Source organism: Bemisia tabaci, chromosome 1, assembly GCF_918797505.1.
Source record: "Bemisia tabaci chromosome 1, PGI_BMITA_v3".
NCBI classification, from domain to species: Eukaryota; Metazoa; Arthropoda; class Insecta; order Hemiptera; family Aleyrodidae; genus Bemisia; species Bemisia tabaci.
This window is the reverse complement of record NC_092793.1, coordinates 52,100,179-52,121,645: the sequence shown is the minus strand read 5'-3', so window position 1 is coordinate 52,121,645 and position 21,467 is coordinate 52,100,179. Positions and strand designations below refer to the sequence as shown.

General features: G+C 34.3%; 2 protein-coding genes across 3 annotated transcripts in view; one reads left to right on the top strand and one right to left on the bottom strand.

Annotated features, from left to right (window-relative positions):
• Positions 1-14,018, top strand: part of Hip1 (Huntingtin interacting protein 1) — a 23,950-nt gene extending 9,932 nt beyond the window's left edge. The window contains exons 10-18 of the mRNA XM_019049227.2: positions 4,525-4,653; positions 4,948-5,095; positions 5,941-6,018; positions 6,497-6,655; positions 6,783-7,018; positions 7,293-7,448; positions 8,785-8,885; positions 9,465-9,694; positions 10,762-14,018. Of these exons, the coding sequence (XP_018904772.1) occupies positions 4,525-4,653; positions 4,948-5,095; positions 5,941-6,018; positions 6,497-6,655; positions 6,783-7,018; positions 7,293-7,448; positions 8,785-8,885; positions 9,465-9,694; positions 10,762-10,928 (1,404 nt within the window). The 3' untranslated portion in view covers positions 10,929-14,018. The remainder of the gene's footprint in view (positions 1-4,524; positions 4,654-4,947; positions 5,096-5,940; positions 6,019-6,496; positions 6,656-6,782; positions 7,019-7,292; positions 7,449-8,784; positions 8,886-9,464; positions 9,695-10,761) is intronic.
• Positions 9,772-21,467, bottom strand: LOC109035556 (aprataxin). Of its 2 annotated transcripts, XM_072302875.1 has the most exons (4): positions 20,665-21,467; positions 20,032-20,165; positions 18,348-18,514; positions 9,772-9,789 (listed from the first exon to the last, which is right to left on the bottom strand). In XM_072302875.1, exons 1-3 carry the CDS (start codon positions 20,901-20,903, stop codon positions 18,348-18,350), a joined length of 540 nt encoding a protein of 179 aa, XP_072158976.1. In that variant the 5' UTR covers positions 20,904-21,467; the 3' UTR covers positions 9,772-9,789. The 2 variants fall into 2 exon arrangements, with proteins under 2 accessions (XP_072158976.1, XP_018904774.2); XM_019049229.2 differs by lacking the exon at positions 9,772-9,789 and having other exon boundaries at positions 18,256-18,514.

The window sequence follows — 21,467 nt, the reverse complement described above, 5'->3', positions numbered from 1 at the left end:
TGGATCCATCCAAAATGATGCTTCTTTAACCTGTGAAACGTAAAAGCAAAATAATACAATAATATACTTTAGTGTATTTGAAGTATAAATAAAGCAAACATTTTCAGTGCAGATGAAGAGAAAATGGGAATAGATTCTTCCAAATAAAATAACGGAAAAACTCCAATAGGAAATTTTGATATGCATTTGCTGTTCCCAGTCATGCTCGTCTTGGGCAATTTATTAATGTAAGTCCCTTGTGATTGCTGGTCTGGTGAAGAGCTTCAAGATTTGACATTATGCAATCGTCACTGGTCTTTTCGACCGACTCAATAGTTGATGTGTTAAAAAATTATATTTAGTTTGAATCCATCAAATAGACATTATATATATATATACCTACTTACTTTTTCAATCGGAGGTTTTTGTTTGTTTTTATCAAATATTAGATGGGATGAAAGTATTAATTTCTAAGTACTTTCTGCTTTGATTTAACAACCAGCTATGCTGGTAACATTCCTCATCCTTCATCAGTTGTTGTGCTCACTCACCATCGGGAAATTTGCTCTGTTTTTTCCTTCTTCCCTCTTAACCCTTTATGTTCCTGTCTCTGAATTTATTATCCACCTTTCAATGCTGGAATTAACCCTTGTGCATTCACTCTCTTTGTTTTACTTTTAACTTATTATTTCCGTTTGTACCTGTGTGTTCTTGATCTCTTTACAAAATATTCTTTTTTATGTTATTTGTTTTCCTCCTCTAACATTTCTAGAAAGCTGGTATTGAAAAGGCCCTACAAGGTTCAGACAAAATGACAAAATTTGCTCGGGCAGCTAACCGTCTCATAAGCTCGATCGTAAGAATCATTTTTCTGTTTGGACTCAATTCGTTCCTCAGGGGCTGCGGGTTCTTTGGTGTCTTTTTTTTACATTTTTTGTTTGCTTTAAAAGCAAAGTGTAAAATAGGCAACTGTAATTTCTGCTTTAATTTTACTTTTCATTGTAAATCGTTAAATAATCTACTTTCTTTCAGTGTCATCAAATAAGTAAGAAAACTTGTCATCAACACACTCAGTCATCGTGTTTTTTAGATATCCTCGCTGATGCAACAGGTTCATCTTTAATTTTAACGGCTTTGAAAATTTATACAAAAAATTCCATTAAACATTTATTTTCGAAACTTGAACAGTTATTACTAGCTTAATAATGCGCTGGTTTTGGACTGTGCAATACCTTTAGACCTGGTGGCATCAGGCAAATAATTGGATTGACCCACCAACAATTTCATCCAGTCACTAAAATTGACTTAGCAGGTTTGTTTGAAGGACGAGGAAAGCTTTTTTGAACAGACTTCTACTGTATGAATCTGTTAACTGTGTAGTTTTTAAAAGGGGATCATGTTCTAAGATAGAAATTCTCAAACAACAAGTGAAGTTTTTTTTTGAAATTACAAGCTCTTACTTTTTATACTGCCTAAAATTTTTTTTTTTTATTTACTGAACTCATCTTTGGACCTTGTCGAAGAGCTTCCATACCTCTCGTCTAGCCATGGATAATATTTTTGATACTGTAGCTCAGATGATAGCTGGTAGTATTTTCCACTTCAATCTAATATTTTTTCTATAGTTCACTGACTCATAGAATCGTCTACAGCATCACCTGCAAGCATAAAAATTTTAGAGAGCATCATATATTTGAGGTCATCAAACCAGGAGATACCTGAGTCTTGTTAAATACTTTTCTTTCGTCCACCTAAATTTTTCTGCATGCACCAGCACCTCTGCAGTAGTCTCAACTAGTGGTTAAAGGAAGTTATGAAAGTATGGTTCATACCCTAAATAAAAAGAGGTAGTCATGAGTATAGATGTCTTTGTTGAACGCCGACTTGTTTTCGGCACAGTAGAACCTCTTGAATGTTTCCTTGTAATAGTTTTGTGAAAATAAATTTGTCAATGAAATCGTTGAATATTCACTTGCTTTCATCATTGTTACACCAAAAAGGAATTCATTTCATTAGTCGCCAATCTCAAGGCTTCTCTGCTTTTCAAAACTGCTGATATCTAGATTTTTTTCCTGTAGCAGTTTAAAGAACTTGATTAGTCCTTTTTAAAATACTCGTTTCAGTTAATTTTTCGTTACTTGTTTTAATAAATACACTCGGGTGTTCTACCTTTTTTTTTCCAGCCTGTATCTGCATATTAAGCTTTGTATATTATTTTCCTTTTCAGTAGAATTGTAAAATAACTTCAATCATGCAAATTCGAAAGTTTTTTTAAATTTATTTCCTATATTTTCCTCTGTAAAAGAGCGACGCCAAAAACGACCGTTTTTTGGCACAATTTGGGCCAGAAGGGATTTTTCTGAAACCGGGCCCAAACGATACCTTATGATACCCTAAAACTCTGGTAAAAATTTTAGCTTGAGTATACGCACGGTTTTTGAGAAATGAGGGGGCAAAGTTGCCAAATCGCCATCATTCTGGACAGCATTTCTACAGCAAAAAGATGGGAAAAATGGACGAAAAAGTTACACCTTTGATGGGTTTCGGCTGTAAATGTTCTCATTGAGCCCCCAAGCATTTAACTGTGTTCAGTTTCAAAAATTTTGGTCGCACAGTGGTCCAAAATGGGGGGAAAGTTTCGACAAATCAGGATTCTTTGTCAAATTTTTAGAAATGGAAGTAAACTTGTCGGTCTGCTGCAGTTTTCATGGCTAACAATGTTCGTATCGGTCATCAATGCATGAAATTGTGTTCAACTTCACAAATTTACATCGCACAGTGGTCGAAAATGGGAGAATTAGTGGACAAATTAAGATCCTCTGTCAAACTTTTTAAAGATGAAGTGAAACTGTTGGTCCCCAGTAGAGTTTAGATCCCGGAAAAATTTATGTTTTTAATTTTTTTAATTATTACTACATGTCAGACCGTATTGTTTATAGAACTTTGTCATAGAATAGACTTTGTAGCATTATCTCAATAAAATATGCAAACTTTCAGAAATTTAAAAAAAAGAAGGAAAAATGGGGAGAAAAAATTAAAAAAAGATTTAAATAGTCAAAAAAAGAATTGAAAGAATTTTTCCGGGATCTAAACTCTACCGGGGACCAACAGTTTCACTTCATTTTTAAAAAGTTTGACAGAGGATCTTAATTTGTCCACTAATTCCCCCATTTTCGACCACTGTGCGATGTAAATTTGTGAAGTTGAACACAATTTCATGCATTGATGACCGATACGAACATTGTTAGCCATGAAAACTGCAGCAGACCGACAAGTTTACTTCCGTTTCTAAAAATTTGACAAAGAATCCTGATTTGTCGAAACTTTCCCCCCATTTTGGACCACTGTGCGACCAAAATTTTTGAAACTGAACACAGTTAAATGCTTGGGGGCTCAATGAGAACATTTACAGCCGAAACCCATCAAAGGTGTAACTTTTTCATCCATTTTTCCCATCTTTTTGCTGTAGAAATGCTGTCCAGAATGATGGCGATTTGGCAACTTTGCCCCCTCATTTCTCAAAAACCGTGCGTATACTCAAGCTAAAATTTTTACCAGAGTTTTAGGGTATCATAAGGTATCGTTTGGGCCCGGTTTCAGAAAAATCCCTTCTGGCCCAAATTGTGCCATTCTTGGTGTCGCTCTTTTCTGGCTCTCTTTTCTCAACATTTCTGTTCCTTCTCTTTACTCCCTTTCTTCCTTTTGTACAGAATAAATACAGTATTCAGTTGAGTCCTTTGGATAAAATTTGTATATTATTTTCCAGATTTGCTCCTTAAGATAATAGAAAATTCTATTCACAAATTCTTTGTTACCTCTCAAATAAGTTATTATGAAAGACAGGAATCAATTTGTGAATAGCATGGCATGATTAATGGAACTACCAAAATGAGTCATTAGTTGCAATGTAAATATTAGTACTTTCTTATCAGTCGAGCAGATGTTAAGCTAGCTTTTTCTACACCAATAAAGAAACTACCGTCAATGAGTAAGCATCTGAAAGCAAGACTGCACTGAGAATGTCGGAGTTGGAGTCCCTAAGTGTTATGATTAACTTACTGACAAAGGGAGAGCCATATTTTATTATTTTAATCATACCTCTAAGATTTCAGTTTTTAATGACTTTATACATTTTTGTCTCCTCCTTAGTTGTCAAATGGTCCCAAAGAAAAAAAATCTGATGCACTGAGTAATTTAATTGCAGGTTTTTTAGAGAATTTTGCCATTTCGGAAAATTATCTAGAAAAGACTGATGGTATTTTTATATTTATAGGTACATATATCTCTCTCGCTCCATGCTTGACTTAGTGTACACCGGAATTATTAATGTATTATCACAATTTTTTCCTACTTTTTTTAAAATTTTCTGTGGCACCCTATGAAGTGAGTTTAGAACTTACTCATTACGTCTCTTTCAAAACGAATAAACTTTTCTATCTATAAAATCATTTAAGATCCAGAGAGGCGAAGGAAATCATCAAAACCCTGGAATCCTTACTCATTAATACACTGTATTTCAATAAACCTGTCTTACTCTTGTTTCAGAAAGCTGATGTTGATAAGCAGTTAGCAAGTGTGAAAAACATAGAATTTGAAACTAATGAGAGAACTAAACTGGAAGAGGAATTGATGAAATTGCAAGCTACAGCGGATGCTGCAACTGAGCAGAATGAGGTACACATTTTTTCTCTCTCTCTCTCTCTCTCTCTCTCTCTCTCTATGGTCACTTTTTGTGACATTTGATTTCTTATTTTTTTTTTTATAAAATTTATGAAATGTATTTGCCTGTAAAGCCAAACATTTTCGGTATTTATTTGCAGCAATTATTTCCTTTTGGTATGCTGGAGTTTTGAAGATAGGTAGATTTACAGGCTCACCTATGAAAGCAAATCTGATTTTTTTGTTTCATTAGGTTAAAATGTATTATTTTTGACTGAAAATTTTGGTTGCTCGTTCTCTTTATTTCAGGCACTAGTCTGCAAGGTTGAGTGGGCATGTAATGAAAAAGCAATAATTGAAAGTGAGTTGCAAGATGTTCTTGCTCAACGGAATGAAATGGAATCACGAATAAAACAAGTCGAAGATGAAAGAGATAACCATCTTCGAGCTCTCATTGGTGAGCTTCTTTATTTATTATACATAAAACCTCACATGCTGTAGCATTTTTTAATCAACTATTTTTCACAACAACAAACATTCATTATAGAAAAACAATCATCCTCTGTTTTTAAAATTTTCAATATATCTCAATAACTAAAATAATCACGATCATTTTTTAAAATCTAAATTTAGGGATTACAAGAATTACTCAGGAAGTTAATTTTCTTTATACCCTCTCTCAGAAATGGCTAAAGCTGAAAAATTCTAATTGTGCTTTTGACAAACCTAATATCATGATACACAAAATGCCCAATCTTTTGATCCCAGAACTGCTACAAACGAGAGGCAATTTTTTAAAGTTATGACTCCCCCCCCCCCCCCTCCCCAATACTTCAAAGAAGTGGGGTAAATTGAAAATTTCACTGTGAAATCAGACATTCTGCTTTATAAGGGGTGTGATGCAAATTGAAAAATGGCTTCATGAAAAAACGTTAGATCGGGCTTTGGCTAGTGCTTTAGAACTTTTTTACTCCTGCCAATAGTCACATTTCCCAACCGGTATGTTGTTTTTGTTCTTTTTACTCACAAGTGGAATGGAAATCCTGTGTTGTCATGCAAAACTGATCACTCGAACATTCAAATTTATTTATAGCATTACTCATGATAGAGAAAATCCTTGTTATTCTCTTGTATGTTTAAAAATATATCAAAGGATTGTATAGTGTGTAATAAAACCACTCTCCTTCTTTAATAATAAAATATAAAGATGAAATTTACTGCTTCAATAAAAGGTTTGAATATTCTTGTTCTCATAATTTTGAAAAGAAAGATTATTGATAATTTTTATCTTCTATTTTACAGAACGTTGCAGAGTAATAGTAAGCAATTCAGTGGACCAAGTAGACAATCCAGCAGCATCTGCAATAACCTGCACTCCAGGTAAGTTCTTCCATTTGTTGGGCTGAAAAAGTAGAAGCAAAGCAGTGGCGTGGCGTGAATTGCGATGTATTGATTGTTCTGCCATCTAAACCCATGGTAAAGAATCAATTATTAAGGTGTTCGCTGCGAACATCCTGTTTATCGATCCTTTTTCATAAATTTAAATGGTATAACAATCGATATATCGCAAAGCACGCCACGCCACTGAAGCAAAGGATGAAGCACTGAAGCACTAAAATGATACAAAATCTTCTATGCTCAATAATTCTGACTAAAGAACGTTTTTAAATTGTGCACTAGGTCACAAGTCATTTTACATTTTTACTCATTAAAATTTTTAGTTCTCTAAAATTTATTTTTCATACAGTAAAAATTTAAAACTTCAGAGACCTTTGAAGATACGTTTTTTCATGATTAATTAATGGGCACATTTTTCATTTCTTTCTTTCTCATGATAATTTGGATTTTTTTTTTCCAGAGTATTTAAGCAGCGTGAAAGATCGGTTTTTGTTGGCATTAGAGAGCTTCCAGTTTAGTAAACCTATTGATGTGTCAACCCTGTCTTGCTATGCTGCATTGTTTATCATCCATGCAAAAGCAACGTCCAATATGGCACCTGATCTGGATATGGGAGAACGTAAGTGTGCGTTTATTGCCAGATTCCATTGTTGTTCAGAAATATAACCCCTAATTTTTTTATTTTTTCACTTTTACCTATCTTTATTTTTGAGACAATTGCTAAAAAAGCTTGCTTTGTTTTACAGGTATGGCGGTCATGGCCAAGGAGGTAGGTGAAGAGTGTAACAAGATTCTGGTAGCGTTACACAAAGACTTGCTGGCTTCATTGGATCTATCACCTTTGAGGGGTAAAATTTCAGAGCTCAGTGCATTAGGAAATGCAATTCAGACAGGAGAGTCGCCAGAATCCTTGGGAGACTTGGTTGAAAATGAACTTGCGCAGATGGACAAGGCAATCGAGGAAGCAGCCCTAAAAATGGAGGTACAATCTGAATATATTTTCATATTTTTATATCATTTTCCTTTAAAAAACCCCCTCATCTCTCAGACGTTTGGAAGATATAATGCATCGCTTACAATTAAAAGTGCTAAGAAAACGTTGGATTTTACCGCCTACTAAAAACTTTCTGAAGTCAAAATATTTTATTTAAGTAGAATCATGCAAAACCTGTCAAGCCATAAGCAGTCAATTTGTAATCATGTTTTTCTCAATTGATTTTTTCTGCCCCTCTCATGTCATTTGTGTGTATTTTTAGGCTATGTTGAGCCAGTCAAGGAAAGAAGATTCTGGCATTAAACTGGAAGTGAATGAGAAAATACTCGATTCTTGCACCAACTTAATGAAAGCAATACGTGTCCTGGTACAGAAGTCCAAGCTTTTACAAGCAGAGATTGTTGCTCACAGTAATACTGTAAGTATTTGAATTTTTCAAAGAGTTTACCCATTTTATAGTAAAAATAGAAGGTAGTTTTAGGATGTCAAATGAAAATATAGTACCAACTATTTAAGGATTTTACTTACTCTAACTTTTAAATCATAATGTTGAAGGAAACAACCTTTAATTTTTTGAACAATATTTTACCTTTATCTTTTCCCGTACTTTGATGTTAATGTATTATTTGTTTAAACGATTAAATGAGGCTCTACGAATTGTACCTGCTTTTTAAGTTATTCCAAATGAGAAGTATTTCAGACATTTTTAACACATTGTGTGCTGCAGCGTTTTTGCATGTGTTACAACAGTGCAGGAGCCTATCAAATGTTTATTAATGTTTATCAATGAGCCTATCAAAAATGAGCTGTATCAAATGTTATTTTCACCAATTTTTCTTAATGACTCAGCAAGAACGTAATAAATTAGGCCTTTGATTCTTTGAGACCCTCTTAATGGTCAAGAAAAGTTATACATATTATTTTGCCAGGGGATGTATTTTTGAAGAGCCAACAGAAAGGTAAAAAAAATGATTTATATCAATTATCAGCATTGCGTGTCCTTCAATAGTTACCGAGGGACAACCTCCCCCTCCCCCTCCACCTCTGTCAAAAAGCTCTGTCCTGAAATTCTTTGTGGTCGTTGCAAAGGGCCTGTATATGCTCTAATCAGTGTTGATTGCGTGCCAGGCAGTGTTGCGAGAGCGTATTTTTACAGCTATTAGCTGTAGAGCCCATGGACCTATCACAGCATCAGAGGAATTAAGTGCGTGCCGCACTGGGCCTATAGATCGGACTACTCGGTTCTATGCAATCCATGTTCTCATAATCTAATGAGCAATAAGATTCTTCATCATAGAAGTCAATTATGTATAATTCTTTGTATGTATTATATTATTTTGTATGTTTCTGTCTTTACCCTTTTATTTCCAAATACGTTGAGAAAATGATAGACACTGTAACAAACTTTGCCTACTTGTGCATACTGGGCATATCAGTTTTAAAATTAGCTGTCAAGTAGCTGTCCCTAAAGTACGCAACGCTTAAGGGGGAGGGGGGTCTAGGAAAGCGTCTCGCCATTTTGTTTTTATGTGTTGAAAGAAAGGGACTTTCGTCAAAAAAACGTTACATGGGGGAAGGGGGATCAAAAATGCCGAAAAAGTGCGTTACATATTTTAGGGATGGCCCTCAATGTGGGAAAACTACTTTCCCAGGTTTTGTTGTTCCTTGTTTGATAAAAATGAATTTGCTTCCTAGTTTCTTGTGTTGGTATTTTGTAGAGATCTTGCAATTTAATTTACTATGTCGTATTTCAGTCCTCCCTGGGAGCCAAAGAATTTTACAAAAGAAATCACCAGTGGACGGAAGGTTTAATATCTGCCGCAAAAGCTGTAGGAAGCTCTGCCAAATATCTATTGTAAGTTATTTCCATTTCTAGTCGAATTATTTATTTTGGTAATTGCAGATATTTTTCAAAGTATAATGTTACAATCTGCAGAAACATGCTGACAAACTGTGTTATGTAGTTTAAATTCTTAATAAGGTACTTTACTTCGGCAATTTCAAACCATCTCTATAGACCGAGAGCTCATGACGATTCATTTAACTGGAATAATGTAAATTTGCCACCCATCTCATTCGAAGCGGATTTTGGTCGGGGAAAAGAAATTGGAGGTCTGGCAGAGCAAACCGGTTGCACCATGAAAGTTTTAGGCTCTTAAAAAGCCCAAAAATTGCTCGGATTTTAACCAGAAGCGTATACACTTGATATTGGGCTCATTTCACGCGGAAAACCTTCCTGATTAGGGATCAATATATCAATTATACACATAATTAAATTAATCTACTTCTGGAAGTTTAAATTATTTGACTCACAGAGGTTCTGTCTCTGTACAAAAATTGCATTTCAAATGTCAAAGGAAAAGCAATAATTTTGTTTTTTTAAAGCTTTTATTGGATGACGTGTGATATTTGACAACATTTGATCATTTTTCAGAGATGCAGCTGATCAAGTGGTCTGTGAAAATGGACAGCTAGAGAGAGTCGTTGTTGCTGCCCAAGGGGTTGCAGCGAGTACAGCTCAGCTAGTGGTGGCCAGTCGTGTTAAAGCAGATCGTCAAAGTGATAATCTGGCCGCTCTGTCTGCTGCCTCGCGCGATGTTACTCATGCCACAGGCACTGTTGTTGCAACATCTAAAGCATGCAGAATTTTAGTTCAGGATTCAGGTTTGTAGATCTTAGTTTTCCTAGTAAAAGCATGATTGAGAAAATGGAGGCCACTAGACTTCCAAAATAGAATCAATACAATCAAGCACGTAGCTCTGAAAAATAAAGTATCAAAGTTTAAAGACACATCTTTAGATTACAACAGAAACATTCTATTTGGATTGCAAGAGAGGCAATCCAAGAAAAACAAAAATCGCATAAAATGCAGCATTTCATTTCAGGAATGCAGAATCTTCCAGGCATTCATATTTTCCCCGTTAACTGACTTGCCACAAAATTTCCCACCACTTTAAAAAATATTAACATTTTTTTTTTCTCGTCAATACTATATGTTGCGTTTTTATTGAATGCCATGCGGTTAAGAGGCTAGATTTATAATTTTATTCGATTGCTTAGTTGCGCGCTGTGAATTTATTCAGGGTATCTACAGGATGTCACTCATCTTAAATGATTAAACTGCATTCATTAGATTGTCTACAGCAATGCATTAGTATCAAGAATCTGTAGGCTGAATGAGACCAAAACGTAGGAAATGTTTTAACCCTTGAAAACTTTTTCTCTTTTCCACATTTTTAGGGCTTCTCTTTATTTTCATGTGATCGAGCATTTTCTGCACGTCTGGTTTTGCAACAGCCTCTATCACTGGCCCATACCCATGGGTTTATTTAGAAGCTATGATTAGTTTATGTGGCACTCTGATACAGGTTTTTACAAGCAAAAAAAACAAATGAAGAACTACATACAATGATGCTCCTGACTTCCACATCATGATTCTGTCATAAAGGCAAAGTAAATGATCAACCTTCGTTTATGATCTAACAAATTGTTTGTTTTTTTTCATAGAAAAGTTGTGAGAATTAGAGTAAGCTCAATTCTTTTATAACTTTAAGGGTAACTAAAAAATTTTACTCTCACCCTTATTTTAGCTCCATCATAACTTACGCATCATTTGTAAAACTATTAAAACTTCAAAAGACATCTTGACAATCAAAAGACTCATAAAAAACGAGCAACAATTCTTGCAAATCATCATTAAGTAACATCATGATACCATTTTATTTTTACAGAGGATCAGTTAGACATTGCGAGCTTGTCTCTTCATCAGGCCAAGCGACTAGAAATGGAATCCCAGGTACGAGTTCTGGAGCTAGAAAGTGGTCTTGAAAAAGAGCGAATGCGATTATCAGCCCTGAGAAAGCACCACTATCAGCTTGCTGATGATAAGGCATCGTAACACCGATAACAAGTTGTAGCCACTCAACTGTATCCTTCTTTCCATGTTTGTATTTGTAAGATATGTTTTTTTTCTTTGTATGAGATCGAATCTTTATGTTTTTTATCTTCTTAAAACTGCATTGAGATCAAATTGGAGCTTTTTGGTTATTTCTTATAAGTTTCCATTTGCAATGTTTTATTTATTTATGTTTTTGATGTCAGTTTTATGCAACCTGTAAAACTGACAAGCTGAAGGTGCATTCTTGAGTGCGAGTATTTTGTTAATTTTCCCCTCAAATTTTACAAAATCAGCTGTAACTTAGAAGATTACCAGGCGATGTATCCTCAAAATTTGGAAAGAATTAGTCGTTTCAAGCGACTAATATATAGGCAAGCAAAAGTGGTTCTGGGGCTATTACCATCTGTCCCTCTTATGTTTTGTGTCATGAAGAATCAAATCGTTTAATGTTGATAAGGCTTTCCTTGTAGCAGGTTTCATAGTTGATCTAGCCATCACCAATTTTGTTTTAGAAATCTTCAAAAGGAGGTTAAATTATGTAAGCATGAAGGTTTTAATCGTGGATAATCAAACACTATGATATTTTCAGTTTTTTTTTTCTTGAGTTGCAGATGTGGCTGAAGACATCAGCATACTAATAATATTCCAACAGTTTAGATTGGTGACATTGAGTTGCGTTTTCTGCTTGAGTAAATTTGAATCTGTTATCCTCTTTCTAATCCTGCTCAAATGGAAATTCCTCTCCAAAAGATGTGAATTGTGGTTGGTTGCTTTACAGAAATGTGAACGCATATTGTAGCAAGATGAATCAAAGTGGAGAGTGTTTACAGCTTCAGTCTAAATCCAATAAGTAAATACGTACTTCAACTGATCATTTCCACCTTTAAAAAATTCAAGTAAAATATATTTTTAAGCTAGATCACTATTATCTGGGGTAGACCAAAATCCTCTGCATGAATTTTTCTCTAGAATTAAAACCTTTTGCTGATTTCAATCTAAAATTCAGGGGCATGAATTTAAGACTAACTATTAAATATGTTGTATATCAATATGAGTGATCTCACCGTTTGATTGTTGAGTCACTCGTCTATTTCTTTTCTCTTGAGTGTTAAGGAGCATCTTCAAAGCATTTAACACCCTGTCTTTTCAGTTTTTTCCTCCCCTGTGTAGACTAGGGCCAAAAAAATAATTTTAGGACAGTTGGACAGTGAACAACTCTCCAAAACCTGCAACTTTAGTGACTACTTTTTGTATTACTTATTAATAACTGAAAGACGATCCCTAGGTATTGTCTTGAACTCAATTGCGTACCTCGTAATCACTTCAGCCTTCAAAGTTGGACCAAATTACTGAATATTACCGATACATTTCTTGCCGTTTTATTCCTTTTTTTTGTTTTCCTCTGGTCAATGGAATTTTTTTCCATGTATTATGTAAATAAGGTTTGGCCGTTGAACACATGCCCTCAGAAAGACCAAAGAGCTGGTCTAAGAAAGCTTATCCCAACAATAATGATTGGCTTAGCATTGTTCAAGTTTCAACATTTTTTTATTTTGGTGCAGGATGGCTCTTGTTTTTTGTTGGTAATGGGCCACCATACAAGGTCTGAACTAGGAATAATTGTCACATTTTCTACTCAAAACCTTATGTTGACAACGACTCACACAACGAGAGGTTCGGATATCAAGAAATATTTTCAACTCAAATCAAGTGGCAGTTGAATTATACCAATGATATCATTTGCATTTTTTATGTTTAACCAATGTTAATTAAGTAATAGTCCCTGAATAGGGGAACGTAAGCAAAAAGTGAGTTTTGAGGAAGTCTCGTTCAAAAGTTAGAAGCTGAGCCATGTGAAGCAAGTGAGCAAGTGAGTGGGGCGCTAATTCTCTGAAAGAGTAATTTTAGAATTGACTGAGTCGGTTGAATTTAACTGTGGAGCTTTAATCTCCATTATAGATCAGCAATAATTCAACCACACTCTCCCTTCACTGAGGTGTTACATTATTTGTAGATGCTCCAGTAGTATGTTTCTCTCTAGTTACCCACTTGTTTTGTATTAATTTACTCGCATTTTATATATATATTTTGAATATTTTATTATTTCCTAAGCTCTGTTATAATGCTCTTCTACGTCCATGTATTTTATTTTTTTGTTCCTGAAGATATGGGAGTAAGACAATTGCACTAAATATATCAGTGAGAACATGACATCAAGACTATAATTTGCAAATTGTGGTGTTAAATGCAAAAAAAGCTTTTCTTGGAAGTACTAACATCCATTGCACCATCCAAGTATACATGTTCCTCATACCATGTAGCATATTCATGCCACATATTATTCAAATCTAAATAATTTAACTACAAAAGAGGTGAATATGTGAGCAATTTTATGCAAATCAGCATTTGGTATGAAACAGCAATGCTTGCATACTGTCTATTTGATAAAATGTTGCCGCAAGCAAAGAATGTTTTTTTGTCAGTTTAAATATTCTTACTTTGCTTCCTGTTTTCAAATCATTTTCACTTTAATGCACTGGAAAAAAAAATATGCTGACTTAACATCCTGGATGTAAAAAAGTGTGCGACAACTCACAAAACGCTGAATTAACCGCCACAGCAGTTACTATAGCAATGTCGAGATGTAAAACTAACTGCTGTGGCGGTTAATTCAGCGTTTTGTGAGTTGTCGCACACTTTGTTACATCCAGAATGTTAAATCAGCATCTCCTTTTTTTTCGGAGTGTGCAGCAAACTTTTTTAATTTTTAAGACATATCTCTTTTTTGTTTTTACTTTATCTGCTTTTATTTTTATGATGATCATCAATGACCGTGCTGTCCCAACATCCAAGCTAGTTATGATTTTTTATTTTTTTTAAATTTTTTATTTTCACTATTTTTCATGTTGCCAGTCGCAACGAGGGGGAACAATTTGTTTTATTTTGTCTTGGTAAAAAGGTTCATTTTATCATAGCCACTTTTGATCAAACACCCGGCCGTCAGTGCAAGTTTTGATTTGTGATTTTGCTTGTACCTAACATTTTGTATTTTTAGGAACTTCATCATGTAAAAAAACTTCTTTGAATTCATATGCAGTTTCAGTTCCTTCCAAAAAGTTCATACTTTGGTGGACGACTTTTCTGCATACAAGACAAAAAGAATTTTATACTAAAAATTATGGGTAAAAAGACATAATATATTTCAATTTAGTATTGAACGTTGCTTGACATACTCAATAGTTTCTTCTCTCTTATTTTTTTCATTGCATTTATTTTTCATGCAAACAATGTAAAGGTTCCTCATCTTCTACAGATTTTATTTATTACCACGATGTGTGTTTAATAAAGACTGTTGGAAATTACATAATATTTTGCAGAAAAACTTTTACTCATCAGTCGTCTTGCAAGAGTCAGCCAATGTCGACTTGTTGACTCTTAATTTAATCACCTCCAATCGCAATACATTTTTTCCGATGCTTTCGCCACTCCTTGAACACAGGCTCAAAACCACGCTTCACCAGTTGACTGAGGTTGGCCCCAAAAACTTTTTCTACTGCAGTTATAGAATTAAAATGTTCATATTTTAGGTGACTTTTGATTTGATAATCTAGTACATAAAAAGTTGTCTGGCGTCAGATTTGACTTTAAGATTAATGATGTACCATTTTAAAAGTTTTCTTGACCAGGAACTCCGTGGCACTTGCTGCAACATTAAGCCAGTGCTAAGAAAGGGAGTCAACAACAGCGGTACCCACCTAGTGCAAATATTAGTAAAGTTTAGATAATTGCGCGATAGTGCAAAAGCCCCACCCACCAATAAGTGAGTATAGAAAGCGTCTGTTTGTATGAACACACCTCCATAGTTGATAATCTTCACTATTAAAGCTTCAACAGCAATGCCAGGACCACCCCTAAGTTCAGGACTATTTGAGATCTTTAAACTACCCCAGACAGGATCTATTTAACATAGCACCACCTTCGTAAGTTTTTTTTACTTTACATAAGTCTTACCTATATATTTACTGAGTTATGACAACAACTTAATCGCGTAGTAATATACTGCTGCTCTTGCAGAGGAGCTTCAAGAAACTCTGGAGGCAAAATCCGATACACCCACTTCAACTGAGTGAGACATAATACAGAAGCGCTTTCTAACTTAAAAATTTTGCACACCTTTGAGTAGTGCTGACTACTTTCATATGCTGTTCACAAAATTGCACCACTGCAATCCTATCACCTGTGCAGAGACCTCCGACAGTCTTTGTTGAACACCCCTCGTAACTTATTTCTTCAACATCAAATGCTGTCGATTGCATATTTGATCTTTTTTTTATTTTTTTTAAACAAAAACAAACTAACAAAAAATCACTTTTGCATTATGTAAGAGAAAGACTATTGCAACAAAAAAATTGAAAAAGAAGTACAATGAACAGGTGTTAAACAGTTCCAATTTGTATCATTCCATAATGAAGAACGTTTTGTATTTCTAATTTATCTTTATGTTTTAATTTACAATATATCGGCTGCAGGGTCAGTAAGTGTCTGTTTTTGATTGAATTAGATCTCATATAGCATTCAAAAGCAGATAATGATTTTTACCTCTTACTTGAGAAAAATAATTCAAATAGAAGAGAGTCAAGAAGGAAAATTCTGCAAAGAATTATTTTCAGTAGTTTTTTCAAGTTTTTTTTTCTTTTGTTTGAATTTTACACATAAACACAGCTGAGAAACCATTTTGAAGTAGCTCTGTGATAATCTATACCAATAGGAATATTGAGGGAAAGGATAATTGGAAACCACAGATGATTCGAGAACACAAAATGCTAGAAATAAAATTAATTTATTATGAGAAATACTTCATATTACTGAATTAAGATACTTTGTTAGTACGCACTCATAAGATCCCTTTTTTAACTCATTCCTTCAAAGGGACAGTTGCAATTGAAACTCGGCTAACTTGTACATACTACTCTTTAAAAGTGCTCAGGTATTTTTATTCTTTGTATTTTGACATGAGGATGCATTACAGCATAATACTGAACATCTGATTAAAAGAGAATTGGAACAAAAGCATCCAAGTTATAAATTTAATCTTTTTCTCTTAGATGACCTCAAAAAATTTAGAGGGAAGTATGCTTAGAGTTTGGAACCTCAGCCTTTATTGTAGTATCTTTTTTTACTCACATTCACCATACTGAAAGTCTTCATTCTTTGATAAGCATAATGAGGCAACAAGGACAAGCTACCAAATAGTGTACATTGACCATTGTTTTAGTATAGTTTGATCAACGCAATTTTTAGAAATGTTTGTTCAAGGGCACTATGGACTTGGAATTGCATCTGGAAAATTAGGATTTCAAATCCTAAGGGAGCGTAAGTACTCCTGATTTTGGATCCAATGCGTTTGCTTCCCCAAACGCAAGCTGTTGCCTAGTTAACATTATTTTAAGGGGAAGTTTGTCCACTAAGTAAATAAATTTTCAGGGTCTTAATCTTGTTGGAGGAAAGTACCCCATTAACTTATTGTATTTAAGACTGAATTTTATAATTGCTCCAACAGAAACCAATAATTATTTAACATGATGTGCATATAAAGGTGCAGCATTAGACTTGTCAAGAACAAATCATCGAAGTAAGTATTTCTACAAGTCAAAAACTTGTCAACCATTGTTATTGTTTTTAATAAGTTGTGCCAAAAAAATTCAAACGCCCCTTTTTGTTAGCTGAATTTTTTAAAAGAATGTTTGTGAGGGGATATTTTTAAAATAAAAAAAACAGGGGCAGAAAATTGTCCAAAGTTCCTCTCCAGTCGTAATTTGATGGTTTTCAATTATGACGTTTTTCATTTTTATAAAAAGGAAAGAAAAAAAAAGTGTCTTTCGCGTAGTGTAAGTTTGTATTTGGAGTCAAAACAGGTACCGAATAGTGCAGGAAGTTTCTTGGAAGTATTCAGAGTTGTGAATTTCAGCTCAAAGTTCATGATCATTTTGAAACTTGTAGATAATAAAAATTGTCTCTAGAAACCTCTAAGAATTTATGGAGTAGTTTATTTTAAGTGTAAAATAACATGCTCTTTAAAATCAGAAAAAAGTTGATTATTTCATTCTTCATTTAATTTGATACATTTGGTGTTCAGGTTACACATCAGGTCTCTGATCAACATTCGATTGACAGAACCTCTAAACCTGAAGAGAGATGGAACTTATAGACCATGAATAATCAAGACCCGATTCAGTGAAAAATGAATCAATTTCAATTTTGGGGGCATTTCTAGAGCTTATTGAAATTCCAGTTACTCTCATTTATTTTCTTAAATATTTGTTATTCAGAGCCTGGGAAAAATATGTTGTTAAAAGTCTATCAAAAACCTCTTTCGTTAACTTATCGCCAGCATTTTCTCTACTTCTTGGTAAAATCATTTTGGCGATTAAGTCTAAAATTGTAAAATTCAGAAGCTAAATATTTCTCTTGTGCTTTTCCTATTTTCTTTTTTGATTCATTTTGAATCAAGTTTTTTAAGATTAACTTCCAGATATGAGGCAGAATGTGGTATGTGTTTTTTCACACATCTTCGTAGCTTTTTGGAGTAACATTTTTCACCTACAAATAACCTTTTGAACCATCTAAGTCACATTTGAATGAATTTTAAAATAATTTTGCCAGCACTTTATGTATTTTAGCCCGCTAAAAATAAATTGACGATGCTTTCAATGTGTAATGGAAACCAAAAGTATTTATACATACACGCATATATATATAATAAATATTTTTGTATTAAAAATAAGCCTTTATGTCATTGATTTAAAATTGACCTTCCTCATTTTCCTTCATTTCTTAAATTTGTTTTCAGCTGCAATTTAGTGGGAACATGACTCAAAATTCTATCATATTATTTCATTCCCCTGATTTTTTTTTCTTTTTTCTTACAGGCGTATGTAGAATCTTAATGTTACGGGAAAAAAAATTGGGATTGGAAAAACATTAAATAAGTGAGTAAAGGAAAACTAGGTAAAAAACACATGGTATAAAAAAATATTAAATCAAACATATAAAAGAGTCAAATTCTTTGAAACCGAATTAGAAATTTTGATGTGCAACGAGGGAGAATAACTAGACATCTTGATCATTATTTGGATCTGAATGTGACTCAATGACGACGTATGCTGGGCAGTTATTTTTTGGACAAGCCTTCCCTTTTCCATTGTTTTGAGTTTTTGCGTCTCAGCAGGATGCATTTCAAATTTAGCATTGTTGTTAACTACAAAAAACAAAAACTTTCGGAAGTTCATATTTGAAGCCTGGGTCTCAAAAATAAATTTTGTGAGAATTCAATTGAATATTATATATTTACAGATACAAGAAGATTCAAACTTAGATCTGACTTAGCAATCAGTCGAAATCTGAGGTACTGGGTATTACCTATGATTGACTATTAGTGATGTGTTTGTTGAGGTGATCTTTTAATTCAGGCATCGTTCGGGGCATGAAGGAACATTTATGACACTGTAATGGTTGCAGCAACTGACTCTTGTAAAAATCCTGTTTGATTGTGATCTTTTCTTCTTTGTCCAAGCGGGTAATTATCTCTGCAACAAGGAGACATAGAAAAAGCTATACAGTTTTCACATTTGAAATGAGAATTTCCATGTGATTTAATGGTAAAGATAGTATCAAAATGAGGAACTCAAGAATAAGTTATTATCCTTTAATATGAACTGATGCATATTTCATAATAATGATGCAGGTAACTTGTTTTAGACTTCTTACATTTTTTTTAAGTACTAAAGGAGCTGTTAGGGGCATGGTCGAATTATGAGAGTAGTATCTCCTTGTGAGTAAACTCCAACTACAAAGCTGCAACTTCAGGGTTTTACTTATGAATGAAAACGTACGTGTTAATTTGTTTCAAAACTCCATAGCACTCAAGAAACATCAGGTTTTTCGGTTCTTGAAAGTTTCCTGCTAGAATAATCAGAATACTGGCCTCAAATTGGAGGTGCTATTAAATCAATTTACATTGAAGTCATCAGTAGAGAACGGTTTCCCATTGCATGTCTCTTGGAAGAAAAGAAATTAATTAAATTGGTAAAGAGATGTAATCCAAACATTTCTCACATTTGAAACAAGTCCAAGTTTCTGAAAATCAGTGGAGGGTTTGTGAGAAAACTCAATTTTGCAGAAACAGCCTTCTAACTCCCTCTCCCTTGCTTGCCCAATTCCCAGTGCCCTAACACATCACATCAAATTTTTCCCTCACAGGCAAAGACTGCTGAAAGCTAGCTAGGGCGTTTCATTTATTTTGATACTCAAATTCAGTTCAACATTTTAAATCAGTGGTCAGCAAGATAATGGAATTTTTTGGCAAGGATTTGCTGCTCATGTTCCCCTATTGGCATGACTTGAATCAGGTATCTCTGGTGCAAAACTCCACCGTTGCATAAAATTCTCTGAAATAAATTTATGCAAGTATATTTGTAAAAAAAATTTATTTCATATTTGGAAGGCTGAGAATATGATTTCACTGGCAGAAAGGGACACTTGCGATCCATGCAGTCTCGTACGAAGCTTCATGGAGAACACGAGCTGTAGATGCAGATCTTTGCAGAAAGAATCTTACTTTTTGGCAACCCTGTTGCTCAAAAATGTTGAGCCAATACCAAAACAAGGCTAAGAATATGAGGATGAAAATAAATTTGATACCTTCACTTGGGGCCTTTGCATTGCTTGGGAGGGGAAATTGGTACGATCACAACAAGAGGTGGACACACAGAGGCGGAGGGTTGTTTCCGTAAAATTTCAGTTTTTTTGCAAATAATTTCACCAATTTTCAAAACTTGGGTTATTTTAAGGCTGATACTAAGCATGTCATATACCTTCTAACTAATTCGATTTATCTCAGACCTTCTGAAAAATATAAAAGAGGAAACCGTACTAGGTACACGGACGACCCTTGCATTTTTTGGAAGTGGCCCATTCACTTCCTAGGGCCAATCAGAGAAGGTCTGAATTTGGTGGACTGAAGAATGAGGGCCCTAATTTGACGAGAAAGTCTTTGCTGAAAACAGTAGATGGGAAATTTTGTTGTTTTGAATAATTTGCCTACCTTTAGATGGAATGAAAAATTCAGTTGTGAAAGAGTTCCAATGCTTCTTAGTTTTCAAGCCAATTGCGATGAAATCATCACTGATTATGTGTAAATGTAGTCGTTCCATCGATGGTATTGCATGATATCCAAGTCTGAATCATTCACAGAGGAAAAACATTAGTTGGAGCAAGTTTTAAAATTACGCTGCATTTGACTGAAAAAAAATTAATGAACTCAAAAGCAACTACGATGCATTTAAGACAAGTTTTCCTCAACACCAGAACGCACAAAAATTGGAATAAATGAAATCCTTCAGAAGACAAGCTTTAATGCATGGAAAGAAATGTTGCAATCCTTCAGAAGTATATATTGCAATGCAAATGCACTGCAATGTTGATGCGGTAATGCCCAGTAACGTTACAAAGAAGTGCAGAAGTAACATTATGATGCAATATTGCAGCTTTCTTAACCCTATCACAGCACAGTTGTAGTAAGATTGCTTTGCTTGGATGGTGTCAATTGCATGAGAGGTTTTTCAATTACAAAATTCAAGGATTTTAAGAGTAGAAAATTTGAAGTTCTACTAATCCTTCAAAGTTTGAAACTTAGGTATTATTTTCATGTCCAGATCCTGTCATTTTTAAAACTTACCTAAAAGTTGCAGTTTTGTCACCTAGATCCTTGGCAACTTCTAATCCTTTACTTTCCAATTTCTGTAGAAGGGGAACATGACTTTTGTTAAGCCCTTGTAAATTCTTAATGTCTGCTTTTGGAAGAGCTAGAAAGTGATGTTTTGCCTTGGGGAATTTGTCCCGTATTACAGCTATTTCTTTATCTTCATAGACACTACTCTCCTTCATTTCCTTGAGGAGACCCTTGCTCCAAAACATGATGCCTGAGCTCCGTTTAAAAATGGTTAAGATAACAATTTGCCAGCTAGAAAATTCTGAATTTGCCAGTGAATTCCACAGCCACTAAATGAGGTTTGTAGCAGAGTGAAGAAATACTGAGTGATATAAGTAAAAGGTTTGCTTTAAACTATCAACATCGCTGGAGTCAACTGCTCATGAGGAGCCGAGCAAATTAAAAGACGAGGGAATAATGAGATGGAATGCTTGTGATATAGTTATGTTACTTTGAATTGCGCTGTTTTTCCTGCATAAATTTGTAAGACCTTGAAGTGAAATAAACGTATTATTTTTATTATTATTGATGAGAGCAATCACTGGATGGATTTAAACTCAAAGGCCCATACAACCGTCAAAAGAGAATAATGAAAAACTAAACCGGACATGTGATCGAAGGAATAAAAGAATGTATGGAGCAATGGAGCACTGAAAATATTGAGGTTGAAAAGACAAATAATAAAAGTTTTATAGTATAAGACTTAGGTGGAGAAAGCTAAATTATCAAACAACCAAACACAAATTGTAACCTCAAAGTAAAAATGCCGT

Bases quoted from the DNA above. Each gene is read 5' to 3' on its own strand.
- LOC109035556 (XM_072302875.1), bottom strand. From the start codon at position 20,903: ATGTTTTGGAGCAAGGGTCTCCTCAAGGAAATGAAGGAGAGTAGTGTC. The intron at 20,166-20,664 runs GTAAGTTTTAAA...TGAATGATTCAG, and splicing joins GACAAAACTGCAACTTTTAG to ACTTGGATATCATGCAATAC. The intron at 18,515-20,031 runs GTAGGCAAATTA...TCCTTGTTGCAG, and splicing joins ATTTTTCATTCCATCTAAAG to AGATAATTACCCGCTTGGAC.